Genomic DNA, 13548 nt, shown 5'->3' on the forward strand with positions numbered 1-13548 from the left:
GTATTTCTGACCATTATTAACCAATAACTTTGTCAATTCTGATTCATTTTTTAAAAAATATTGTATTTTCTATGGGCTTTTTTTGGGGGGCAAGCTTCCTCTAATTATTATATATAACATAATATTGGGAATTAGCCAAAAACTTTTCCCAGGAACCCACCACTCAATTCCATCCCCCTGTGCTCATTCCCACAGAGCTGGGATGTCAATTAAAGCCTTAAAATTAATGTAATTTGGGAAATACTTTTTGTGAGTCTTAAGGAGGTGAAATAAAATATTCCTTATTTAACACGTGGAGTCAGGAAAGTTCTCCCTGTCCCTCCCATCCTCTTTCCATCAAAATAAACCGGGAATGCAGAGCCAAGGAATCCTAGGAAGGAGCCTGCTGCCCTCTCATGGCTCCCTGAGCAAACAGCCGGGAGGAAAATGGGAATAAAAGTCTGGGAGGATCCTCCTTTTCCAGCAAAATTCCCTTTCCAGGCACAGGAGCAGAACCAGGACAGGCTGAGCAGGACGGGATAACTCCATGTCCCGAGTTATTCCAGGGAATGATGTTTTGGGGGGATTTTATTTCCTGATTGTTCAGTTCCTTCCCTTCCAAGAGGTTGTTTTGGTGTGGTTTGGGCACCCCAGGAACTGCTCCTCCAGCTGAAAATGTCTTAATTCCTAAAAATCCCATTAATTCCTTGGGATAATTGAGTGATTTGGGATTTCTGTGCCCCATCCCTGGAAATGTCCAAGGTTGGGTTGGATAATAACAAAGGTCAGTTATCAGGGACTGCCTGGATTTGGGAGCTCCTGCTGTAAATTAAATTACAAAATAAGAAAATTCTGGAATTCCCCACGTCCTGGAAGGGAAAAAAGATGCTCAGGAGCCATCCAGGGTAGGGATGAAGAGCAGGAATTCGAATTGTCCAGGAATCTGCTGAGCCAAAAGGGATTTGGCATCCCCAGTACAGCCACTTCCAGGCTGAAGGAGGGGGAAAAATGGGAAAAAGGGAAAAAAGATAGGGTTAAAAATAAAAAAAAGGGAAGAAAAAGAAAAAAAGAGTTTAAAATAAAAGGAAAAAGATGCCTGTGTTAGGTTTTGGGAGCTGAGGAAGGAATTGGCCTGGATGGGAAGGGGAGAGGCTGGAATTCCTGCAGGGAATTGCAGCTCCCATCCCACCTGCACCGGGTGATTCCCACCCCATCCTGCTCCAGCTCCTGGAAGGTGATTCCCCCTCCCACATCCCAGTCCCGACTGCTCCTCTCCTTGTGGGCCGGGTCAGGAATGCTGAAAGCTGAGCTTGGGTGGAGAGGAAAAGAGGGGATGGTCCAGCAAGGCACCCCCAGCTCCCATCTGCTCCCTCTCTTCCTCCTCTTCCTCCTCCCAGAGCAGAATTCCCTCACTCCCAGCCCATGCTGACCTGGCCATAATGGTTGCTCTGACTCAAGAAGTGACTTTTTTTTCTCTGTCTAAATAAATCACTTGAATGCTTCTACTGAAGTGATCCTGACTGAATTGCAGGGTTTAAAATAACCATATATAACATTAACCGGGCCATACATCCTCAGCTCACCTCCTGGAGGGGAACAGGACAAGGAGGGATGGCTTTAGATTAAAGGGGAGAGATTTAAGTTATAAATATTAGGAAGAAATCTTTCTCTCTGGGGGTGGGGAGGCCCTGGCACAGATTCCCAGAGCAGCTGGGGCTGCCCCTGCATCCCTGGAATGCCCAAGGCCAGGCTGGAACAACCTGGGACAGTGGAAGGTGTCCCTGCCCATGGAATGAGATGATTTTTAACTCCCTTCCACCTCAGTTCTGTGATTCTATTTGTGCAAGATCTAGCTGAGCTTTATAGTTGACTCTCAGAAGTTTCACATGGGATAAAAGTTACACCACGCAGCAGAAATGCTGAATAAAGGCAGCTTTTCCTCAACACCTGCTGAATTATCAGTCACCCTAAAGTTTAGCAGCAGCTGAAAACATTTAATAAGACACATTGCAAAGCTCCAGGCAGGCAAATGCAATAATTCCTGATGTGGGCACGGCTCCTCCACAGCATCCAGAGCTGTTAATTCACAATTAGAGGGGAAAAAAGAGCCAGTGCAGCTTTGCTGTTACCCAGAGGCAAAGAGACTCAGTCAATAAAAGCAATCCTGTCCCCCAGGAGCTATTCCACTAAAGAGTCAGCAGCTCCTGCTGCTTAAAAATCTCTGCTGGTGGGAGAGCTGCCGGAATTAACGATCGGGGCTGTAAATCAAGCACGGGATCACAGACACAGCTAATGATTTCTGTTACTGGGGTATCTGAGAACTCAAAATAAATATTCCTCTGGCTGCCCTGGGGCAGCTTGGGGTGGGGGGTGAAAGGGAGGAGAGCCTGAAAGCAGGATCAAATAAATCACAGAATGGTTTGGGGTTGGATGGAGCCCTAAAGTCATCCAATTCCAGGGGCAGGGACATTTCCCACTGTCCCAGGCTGCTCCAGCCTGGCCTTGGGCACTGCCAGGGATCCAGGGGCAGCCCCAGCTGCTCTGAGTGCCCTCAAAATTAAATCAAATTATATTATAAATTATAACTCCCCACTGCTGCCACTTCCCAGGGCTGGCAGGGAATTTTAGGGAGGCATTTGGGGGAATTTTAGGGTGAAAATTTGGTGACAGCTCCGTGCATTCGCTCCCCCCGTGCAGGGATGTGCGGATGCTCCTCATCCCCATCCCCGCAGCAGCCACCGAGCAGCTCCTTGTGCCTGGGGAGGGAATTTCTGCCCTCAAGCTGAAATAAAACACCCAGAGGAATCCTGAGGTAGCTTTGGTGGCCACCTGTGGAGTGAACTCCTGTTTCTATCGGGATTTTCAGCGTTGTGGTGACTTTGATGTGGCACTCACATCAAAGCAGGCCAGGCCTCGTTGCACGGCGAATTTCTGCTGTCTGCAGGCAAACAAGAGACCTCCAGACTGATTTTTGACAGAGCCACGTGCTCCCCACAGGCATCTAAAAACAGGATTTATTTTATTTCCCAAATCAGTGCTTATTTGCAGCAGAAACTCCCAGGCAAGGGGAGGCTCCTGTTCCCCAGAGCTGGAATTCTTGCTCCTCCTGCATTATTCCTTCTCCATCCTCCACCAGGCCACTCTGAGCTCTCCAGAGCTGGAATTCTTGCTCCTCCTGCATTATTCCTTCTCCATCCCTCCACCAGGCCACTCTGAGCTCTTCAGAGCTGGAATTCTTGCTCCTCCTGCATTATTCCTTCTCCATCCCTCCACCAGGCCACTCTGAGCAGAGCTGTGGCGTGTGATGGATGCTGGCTGGGCCCAACACCGACAGATGAACGCTGAAACTGTGAAAATTTTTGCAGCCAAAGCAAAGCTGGCAAATGTTTGGCTCCACCATAACGTTTACAGCGCTCCCCGGCACTTCCAGGCACTCAGAGCAAAGATCAGCCCTGATTTTACTGACCTGTGCCACCCCTCAAGTCTTAGAAACCCTCTTTTATTTTTATTTTATTCCCCACTCTGCCCTCACCACCCTTTGAAGCTGGGTGGAAAATCCCTCTGCTTTGGTTCCTTTGAAAGAGCACAGCTGCACAAAGTGCTGGCTGCTTTCATCTCCAAACTTGATTATTCTGACATAAATAGTGAGGATTCACCTCTTGTATCTCCTCATCCCCTCTCCAAAATGCTTTTTTGTCTCCACGAGCACCTCTTGTATCGCAGGGCAGACGTGGTGCACGACTGAAAATCACACTGGGAAGGAGAGGGAGGTTTTTCTTTCTTTTTAGAGGAATAAAAAAGTCTCTCCTGGCTGCAGAGGTGAGAGGCAAAAGAGCAGAAGTGTTGACCACGTGCTCTGAGCAGGATTTTGTACTTTGGATCTGCCCCAAGGTCCCGCTGCTCACTTTTCTGGGGGGGATGAGGAGGGAGCTCCCCCAGTCCTGGGCAGTTCTGCAGCTGTGTGTCCTTGTGAGCACATAAAATATTCCTTAAAATGGGCAAAAGGGTGGTTCTGGCCCCAAAGCACCCCTGATCATCCAGCTGGGGACACCTTGTGCCAGGGACAGCTCTGTGGAGAGGGGCCGGGCACGCCCAAGGTTTGGCTCTGCCCTCGGCTCAAAGGTCAAACAGGATTTTCCAGATGTTTCTGTGCACTAATAATTAATATTTAATTAATAACCTGTAAATGCTGGGCTTCTCTGCTGTCCTGGAGCTGTTGAATCATTTGGGTTGGAGAAGCCAGTGAGTCCAGGTGTCCCCCAGTGCCTCATGCACAGGCTGTGACATCCCTCCAGGCACAGCACTCTGCCCCGTGCCCTCTGGATTTTGGCCACAAGTTCTCCCATGGCCAGGAGCCTCCAGACCTGCAGGAGATCCCTAAGCACAGCCAGGAGAACAGGGAGCAGCAGCAGCAGCTCAGTGACCATTCCTCTCATTCCAAGGGATCCCAAATCCCACACGACTAAAACAACGGCAGCTAAAACCAAAACAGGCCGTGGTGTCCTCCAAACCATCTGGGGATGGAAGTGTGCACACACTTCAGAGCAAATGGAAATTTGCTGTCCAATTCCAGTCATTTTCCTCCACACCCCCTTTTCCAAGGCGTCCTTAAAACAGAATAACATCCTTTGGGGCGTCTTCAATGGGCCTTGCCTGCTCTTTCTTCTTGGAATACCTGGAGTGGTCGTAGAGGTAGATGATGGTGAGAGAAGCGATGTTGAGGAGAAGGATGAGCAGCATGATCCAGTAGGAATATCCATAGCTGTGTCTGGATCCGATGTGTCCCTGCAGGGAGCTGGAACATCCCTGGGCCAGCTCTTCAGACAGGCTGTTCCCTTGCACGTTCACAGGGAAAAGGATCATGGCTATGAGGACCAGGGCTCCTGGAAAATGTAAATGCAAATTTTAGAGGAGGAACCCTGGTGCTATTTAGAGTTTTTGATTTATAGTCTGCTTTTATCCTCATCCTAGTGCAGGTATTTTAATCAATTTATCAAGTATTAATTAGTAAACTATGGGGAATTTCAATAATTTTTGTCCCACCTAATAGTATCTGACAGGATACTATTTTTTTTTTTTTATATAGGCAATGATATAATCTAAAATTATTAGATTCCCACTGATAATTCTTAGATAAAGCCATTTAATTCAACTTTTTTTTTTTTTTTTTTCATTTAATTTTGTGCTGATGGGTATCGTGTATTCACCCCTTTGGTGATTTGTAAATGTCTCTTTGATATGAGCCCAAATTCATGGACAGGCAGTCTCACAGCTGGATAAAATAAAAACAGCTGGATAGATATCACAGCTGGATAAAATACTGCGGATATTAATAATTAATATTATAATAAATAATTAATATGATTAATAAAACACAAATATAAAATACAATAAATAAATATGAAATAATAAGTAGAATACACAGAATACCAAAAACTGGTATAGGTATCACAGCTGGATAAAATACTGCAAATATGAATAATTAATATTATGATAAACAATTAATATAATTAATAAAACATATAAATACAAAATACAAAAAATAAATATGAAATAATAAGTAGAATACACAGAATACCAAATCCAGCTGGATAGATATCACAGCTGGATAAAATATTGCAAATATTATTAATTAATATAATAAATAATTAATGTAATTAATAAAATACATAAATACAAAATACAATAAATAAATATAAAATAATAAATAGAATACACAAAATAGAAAACCAGCTGGATAGATATCACAGCTGGATAAAATACTGCAAATATTAATAGTTAATATTATAATAAATAATTAATATGATTAATAAAACACATAAATACAAAATACAATAAATAAATATGAAATAATAAGTAGAATACACAAAATACCAAAAACATCTGGATAGATATCACAGCTGGATAAAATACCACAACTGGATAAATCCCTGAGCAGCCTGGTCTGTGCTCAGGGCTGGCCCAAGAGCTCAGACTTGGAATCCTCCTGTTCTTTACAACTTGAGTTATTGGATGAGTCTGGGCTAAGCCAAAATGTGATGTTTTATCAGATCTGGGTCTATTTCTTACAGCCTCCCAAATGCAAAAGTTCAGTTGCTTTGACATTTATCTAAAATATTCTAAATATCTCTGCTTTCCTCGTGCCAACAGAGCTGTAAGCTCTGAGCTCTGGTGGAACAGCTCCATTCCTCCTCCCCAGGCACCTCATCCTACCCAGGATGAGCTGAAACAGCTTCATTTTTTATTCAAGAGGAGAATTAGGAATTAGGAACCTCCAAGATGACCTCCCACATTAAATGATGCGTGGTTTCCCATAAAAATACACCCACAGCAAAATAAACTTCCAGGTCACGGCACTTGCAGGGCTGCTAAAAGTAACCACAGCCCTCAGCCAACACAAGGATTTGTTTTCTCCCCAATATTTATTTTGGCCACGGTCCTTTCATTGCAGTCAGAGCTTGCAGGTTCAGGTGCTGAACTCAGGAAAAACCTTCCCATGGCATGAGACAATGATCTGCTTGTCTCAGAAATGAATAATTAATTGTCTAATTAAGCTTTTGTTCATTTTTCTAACTGTGTTTCACAGCTGGTTCAGAATCTGTGTTTAAAAAAGGGTGATTTTCACAGCTCCACCTGTAATTGTGGTAATTATCTGCACTGTTCCCTTCCCACCAAGGGCTGGTTCTGTCCCCAGGACAGGGTGATGCTGCAGGGGAAACATTTTCCCTGGACCTCAAGAGCTTTTGAAGGCCAAAATACCCCTGCTGAAGTACTCTGTAATCAGATGTCTTAAAAGGAAATTATTCAAGTGCAAACCTATTATTAGAGGAACACCTCATCCTCTGGAGACTGATTGAGTGTGAGAGCAGGACAGGGAGGGTTGGGAGCAGCCAGACTCAATCCAAGCAGGAATGTTGGTTTCCACCTCCAGGAGCTCTTGGACAGGTTCACAGCTCCAATGACTCAGCATCTCCACCCTTTTTTTTTTATCTTTTTAATGCTTAGGGAATGTTTAAACTTATTTTCACCTGTGAATTTTATCCTTGAAAGAGGGAAATAACTTTTGCCAAGGCTCGTTTCTCCAAACTGCTGCCTCCCTATAAATCCTATCATATAAATATTATTTTTATTGTTATAGAATGCCTTTAAATCCTATTTAAAAGATGGTTCTCTTTTTAAAAGATTAGGGTTAGGGTTTGGGTTAGGATTAGGATTAGGATTAGGATTAGGATTAGGATTAGGTTTAGGATTAGGGTTAGGTTTAGGATTAGGGTTAGATTTACAGTTAGCAGGCACAGCTAAAAAGCAAAAATGTATTTCCAGGTGTTTCTTCCTTCAGCTCTATAATCCTCTAAGCTGGAATTTAAGGAATAGGGTTAGGTTTAGGGTTTGGGTCAGGATTAGGGTTAGGGTCAGGATTAGAGTTAGGGTTTGGGTCAGGATTAGGGTTAGAGTTGTGTCAGGATTAGGGTTAGGGTCAGGTTTAAGGTTAGGGTTAGGGTTTGGGTCAAGATTAGGGTTAGGGTTATCAGGCACAGTTTAAAAACAAAAATGCATTTCCAGGTGTTTCTTCCTGTGGCTCTATAATCCTCAATGCCAGGATTTAAGGAATAGGGTTAGGGTTAGGGTCAGGGTTAGGGTCAGGATTAGGGTTAGGGTTAGGGTTAAGGGTTAGGATTTGGGTCAGGGTTTGGGTTAGGGTGCTCTATAATCCTCTATTGCAGGATTTAAGGGATATAACCACTCACCACACACAGAATTCCAGGTGTAGACTCCCACAGGTCCCAGGAATGTCTGGTAGGGGTTGCTGACGCTGTTGGTGCAGGTGAAGCCGGCGCTGAGCAGGGAGCTGAGCAGAGCCAGCACCAGCACCGCGATGGTGGCGATGTTCAGGCTCCTCCTGCTGCTGCTGCTCAGGGCGTCCGCGACTGGAACACGGCGAGAGAGGGGCGTGAAAGGGTTTTCAGCCGGTCAGAGGCTGACCTCTTTCCCAAGGGAAAGTTTCTTGAGAAAGTCTCAAGGATAACTTGTGTAAATAACTTTAAATAACTTCTCAAAACAATTGTGCACAGTTGTGCTGATTGTGTTTCTCTTGTTCCACCAATGGGACCAGAGATGTGCTGTCCCTTTACCAATTGTGTTAAACCTGTATCAGAAAACCTTATAAAAACTTAAAATAAAACCCTTCTGATGATCCTCCTGCCTGTTGAACTGAATCCACACATCTTTATTTCGAGTCCAAAGGTGACACCTCAGGATTTACCTAAATCCTTCCAGCTCCTCGTTATGTTGCTGGTAACAAGAGACTCAACCCCAAATGTAACGCCCTCCAAGTTTTATTTTGTTGAGGTGAATTATTTTCCTCCTCTCAATTTAAAGATTGAAAAGGCAACTGTAATGTGCTTTATGTTGTAACAAATACAGTGAAAATGTTCTGGAGCTCTGTTCAGATAGATGTTGTGAGAGACAGAATTCTGTAGGAGTATTCCCTTTTTGTGCCATTCTTGAACAGAGCCATTATTGCAAAATATTCAGGCAGCCCATAACTGGGAGAAATCACAGCAGAAAAAAATATAAAAAGAGAGTAAAAACCCCATAAAGAGGAATAAACATAATAAAAAGAGCTGTTGGCAAGGAATGAAAAGGAGATTTCCTCTCACATTTTATCTAATGCTGCAGTACAAGTTAATTTCTTCTTGAGGCACTGGCAGGTAAGGATGTGTTATGGAAATCAGCTGTAAATTGAAGCAATTTTCCTGGAAGAAAAGGAAAGCAGGGCATCCAGGGGATATCACTCAAGGAAATGGAAGTGAGCAGGTTGTACCCTGCACTCAGGCTGAAGCAGCCTTGCAGCCTGGCCATCACCTGTGATCTATTTCTTGAAGGAGAAATAAGTCTGGAGCCAAATCAGGCAGGATTTTGTAATTCCCCTCTGGCAGCCTCAGTTCATTTTATCTCTCAGAATATCTCCAGAACTGCCTGGCTACACCTCTTGCACGCCCTAATTGATCTTGTTTATCTCTGACACGGAGCTGCAGTTTAGGGGATGGCATTTTGGCAGCCTCCAGCTGTCGTGGCCGTGTCTGCAACAGCACAAGGCTGAGGGCTTGAAAGAAAATGCTCTTTTCATGGCAAATGATTTTTTTTAATCCCTAAATAAAGCAGTCTGTGCAAACAGAAGGAATCTCCAGCAGCTGATCTATTTGAGTGGGATCAAACTCAAATATTTTGAGTGGTAACCTGCAGCTGGATAACCTCTGGATCTGTGTAAAACAACAATTCTAGGTTGAAACAAGGTTTGGTCAAATTTCTCCTTAATTTCCTGTATCTTCTTTTGTTTTTTATCCTTTATTCTTGCATGTTTGGGTAGAATTTCCCAGACTTTCACTGAGCTTAGTCAGCCTTCCCAGCAGCTTTTACAGCTCCACAATCACCCATGACACATCAGGAATTAATCACTGAAAGAAGCCCAAACAAACCAAAAATCCCGAGGAGAGTTCAGCAGAGCTTCCTACTTTTCAGGAGATCCCTGGAAACCGATGGGAACATGAATGAATTCCAGCAATTTCCAAGCTTTTGTCATGTATTTTAGAAAGCTAGAAAGTGAAATGATTCCTCTCTTCTGTGGTAAATTTGGAAATATTTCCCTGGGTGGTGTTGGCCTTGCTGGCTGCCGGCAGTTGGGTAAATCCTGATATTCCAGACTCTCCGGGCGCGGCTCCTCCTGAGCCCGGCTCAACCTCTACCTGTTTGATTTGGAGCAGTCCAAGCTGTGACCAAGCCTTCTCTGACAGACATTTCACCCCCAGCTGGCTCCTCTCTAAGATAAATCATTCCAGCAGCTCGGGAAGGCTCGGAGGAGCCGGGTGATGAAATAACCTGGGCGTTCTGCAGAGCCTGAGGAGCGGCTGCAGTGATTTATTGCTCTGGGAAAGAGCCACCCTGGCTGGGCACTCCAGGCACTGCCACAAGTGACATTCCTTTGGCTTTCAGCTCTATGCTTGGGAATTTCTTTGCATGTTGTGGTTTCTAGAGGAATCAGTTGGGTTTTTTGGTAAAGGCTGTGGATGGTCTGCTTTTGAACGGCCACTGGTAAAAGTCAACCTGAGCTATTGCTGAAAATAACCCCCAAGTTCTTGACTGTGATTTACCCTTCAGGGGTTGTCCTTCTTTTCCCACACCCAAATATGACAATGCCTGTTGAGAAATGCACGTGGGGTGCTCAGCAGAGCCCCCAGGCAGGGCACAGCTGCTTTTAAACCATGCTGTGATTTGAAGGGATGTTTACAACTCCTCTTGCTGATGTCTGAAATGTTGGAATGGAGAAAGCTCAGCACTTTGCTCCTCCATAGCACTGGAAATCCATTTATTTAAGGATATCAGCAAAGGAAATGCATCTCCTTTATAGGAGGACAGGAATATAAAAAGGTGAATATACAGAGAGAACGTATGGAATTTTAGGAAGCATTTTCCCTATTTCAGTTTTATATGGAATAGAATGATAGAACAGAATGGTTTGGGTGGGAAGGGACATCAAATCCCACCCAGTGCCCCCCTGCCATGGCAGGGACCCCTCCCACTGCTCCCAATGTCCAGCCTGGCCTTGGGCACTGCCAGGGATCCAGGGGCAGCCCCAGCTGCTCTGGGCACCTGTGCCAGGGCCTGCCTACCCTGCCAGGGAAGGATTTCTTTAGCAAATTCTTTAGAAAATAATATAAAACATGATAATTATGCTTATTATAGAGCCTAAGAATGAACATAAAGTCAGTTTTTCTTCTTCTGGATTCCTGCCCGACACAACCAGTGAGGGATGTGGGCAACCCCAAATTTAGGTTATTGATAAAGCATCACTTTCCTTCAGCAGCTGTGGAAGGAAACTCACAAATCCAGAAGCTCACTCATTTTGTTCATCCCTAAATAACCGGTGGGGACAGCTGAGATCACCTTTTGTAAATGTTCTCTCAGCATTTGATAAATGATGAGCACAAACCCCCAAATCTGGCTGAGGGAAAACCCAACACCACCGATGCAGGACATGCAGAGAACCAAAACCCTTCACTGATAGCAGCGTTGTGAGCTCATTTCATTAATTCAGATTCAAATCGATCTGCTGGCAACACCCAGGCCCTGGGGCTGGGCTGTGGGAGCTGCTTTAGACAAAGGCAGGGCACAATTCCTGGAGTGCAGCCAGCCTGGATCCTCCATCAGCTCTCCAGATTCCACCTTTCCCACAGAGCCCAACTCAAATCAGCCAGAGCTGCCCACATGGCTCAAGGTTTGGGGCTTCAGCCAACTATAACCACAAATTATTGTATTTATTTATTAGTATTTACTCTGCTAAAGATCATTTTCATTATTCTGCTGTGACTGTAATTAATTAAGACGGAGTGATTTGGGATTTTGTGCTCGTTATGTAACGATACCAATCCGTGCTCCACCTCTTGCTGGGAATGCTGCTGTGCTCAGGGTTTCATGGGAACATAAATGGAATGAAATCCAGCTAAAGGTGGGGACTGGTTTGTGTAACCCAGCTCTGCCACCGTGGGAATTCAGGTGTTTCTGCAGGTGCAATTCCAGGAATAAATTAGGCTGGGGAAGAGCCTAATTGATTAAGCTGGAAGTTTAGATCTGCTGTGCTGGGACATCTCACAACAGCCTACCAAAAAATGGAATTATTTCTTAAATCATCTTAAAATCCCAGATTGATTTGGGCTGGAAAGGACCTTAAATCCCACCCATCCCACCCCAGCCATGGCAGGGACACCTTCCCCTGTCCCAGCTGCTCCAGCCCCAATGTCCAGCCTGGCCTTGGGCACTGCCAGGGATCCAGGGGCAGCCCCAGCTGCTCTGGGCACCTGTGCCAGTCCTTATATCTAATTTAAATCCATATCTCATATTTCAAAATTATTTTGAATATTCTATTATCTGCTAATTATATATTATATCATATTATCTGCTCATATTTTTGGTAGCTTTCATTTGAGTGGCTTTTCTCCCTTTCCAGTGTGTCACCAGCATTATTGCTCTGAATTTGATGAGGCAGCAAGGCAGATAAAATAAGTGCAAACCCTTGATCCTTGCAGCAGCTTTCAGGTTTATCTGCCCTTGGGTGTTGTTTTGTGTGTTTTGTTCCTTTTCCTGCAGCAGCTTTCGAACCTTTCTCTATCAAAATGGTGCTAATTCAGTAGCTGGTGGCCAAATGTTTAAAGTCAAAACAATAAATTAACATCATGAAATTAAAAAAAACCAAACCAAATGCTGGGAGGTGAATTGGGTTTGTAAATCCCTTAATTAAGTAGTGAGTGTTGCTTTTCTGTTCCTCACTGAACTTCTGGAAATCAAAGTCACTTTGGCAGAAAGCTCCAGTTTTGTGTTTTTTTCCCTTGTTCCAAGGTGCAGGCTGAGCTCACAGGTGGTAAGTTGTTATTGTTGAATTTCTGTGCTTTTTTAAAGGGTTTTATTTTATACCACTTAAATCCCTCACTTAAATTCTTGTTCTCATTAAAATACTGTAAGATGGATACGTCTGTCAGTGGCATGAGTGAGAAGATCCTAGGTTAGGGTTGGATATTGGGAAGGAATTCCTTCCTGTGAGGATGGTGATGCCCTGGAATGGGATTCCAAGGGAGGTTGTGGCTGCTCCTGGATCCCTGGTCCAAGGCCGGTCCAATTCCTTCCCAATATCCAACCCAAACCTAAAATCTTCTTACTCGTCCCGCTGATGGACGTATCCATCTTACAGTATTTTAGGTGATTTGAAAATATGAGATATGGATTGAAATGAGATATCAGGACTGGCACAGGTGCCCAGAGCAGCTGGGGCTGCCCCTGGATCCCTGGCAGTGCCCAAGGCCAGGCTGGACATCGGGGCTGGAGCAGCCGGGACAGGGGAAGGTGTCCCTGCCATGGCTGGGGTGGCACTGGGTGGGATTTAAGCTCTTTCCAAACCCAAACCAGTCTGGGATTCTCTGATCCACTTCCAGATGTGCCAGCACTTACCTTGGAAGGTCATTTCGGACACCTGGAGTCCTGCATCCACGAACTGCTCGCAGGTGCCACTGAAGAGGCCGTACTGGAGGCTGACGGTGACGTTGGAGCCGGTGCGCGAGAAGCGAACCTCGCTGCTCACCCACTGCGGCGTGGCCAGCACCACGCAGATCACCACGAAGGAGCTGACACAGGCACAAAAAGCAGAGGCAAACATGGTTGTTTTCTTCCTGGATGGCATCTTTGCACGGATTCTTCCCCCAGTTCAGAGGATTTGGTTCCCTTTAATCCCGTTTACCATGAGGGCGATTCCTCCTCGGCGCTGCCCAGGCACAAAGTTGTTCTGGTAAACTTTAAGCAATCGGCAGTGGCAATAAAAATGTAAAATAATTGAACTTTGCTCTGGGGAAAAGGTGTTTCCATGGTGACAACCAAAGCAGCCTGGCAAAGGCCACTGGAATTGTCCATGGATGATTTATGGTCCTCGCCACTTCCCAGATCCCAGCTCTGGGTTCATCCAAAGCCTGGAGCTGGCACATTCCCAGCTCCTCCTGGGACAGTTCTCAATTCTTTGCTTTTTCC

At 44.9% G+C, this 13548-nt stretch overlaps 1 protein-coding gene across 1 annotated transcript; it reads right to left on the reverse strand.

Moving 5' to 3' along the window:
• Positions 1 to 1933: 1933 nt before the first annotated feature.
• On the reverse strand, positions 1934 to 13308 carry CLRN3 (clarin 3). The gene is made up of 3 exons (XM_058841877.1): positions 12979 to 13308; positions 7728 to 7907; positions 1934 to 4862 (listed from the first exon to the last, which is right to left on the reverse strand). Exons 1-3 carry the CDS (start codon positions 13205 to 13207, stop codon positions 4588 to 4590), a joined length of 684 nt encoding a protein of 227 aa, XP_058697860.1. The 5' UTR covers positions 13208 to 13308; the 3' UTR covers positions 1934 to 4587.
• Positions 13309 to 13548: the final 240 nt, after the last annotated feature.

The sequence above is a fragment of the Poecile atricapillus genome, chromosome 6 (genome assembly GCF_030490865.1).
Source record: "Poecile atricapillus isolate bPoeAtr1 chromosome 6, bPoeAtr1.hap1, whole genome shotgun sequence".
Lineage (NCBI taxonomy): Eukaryota > Metazoa > Chordata > Aves > Passeriformes > Paridae > Poecile > Poecile atricapillus.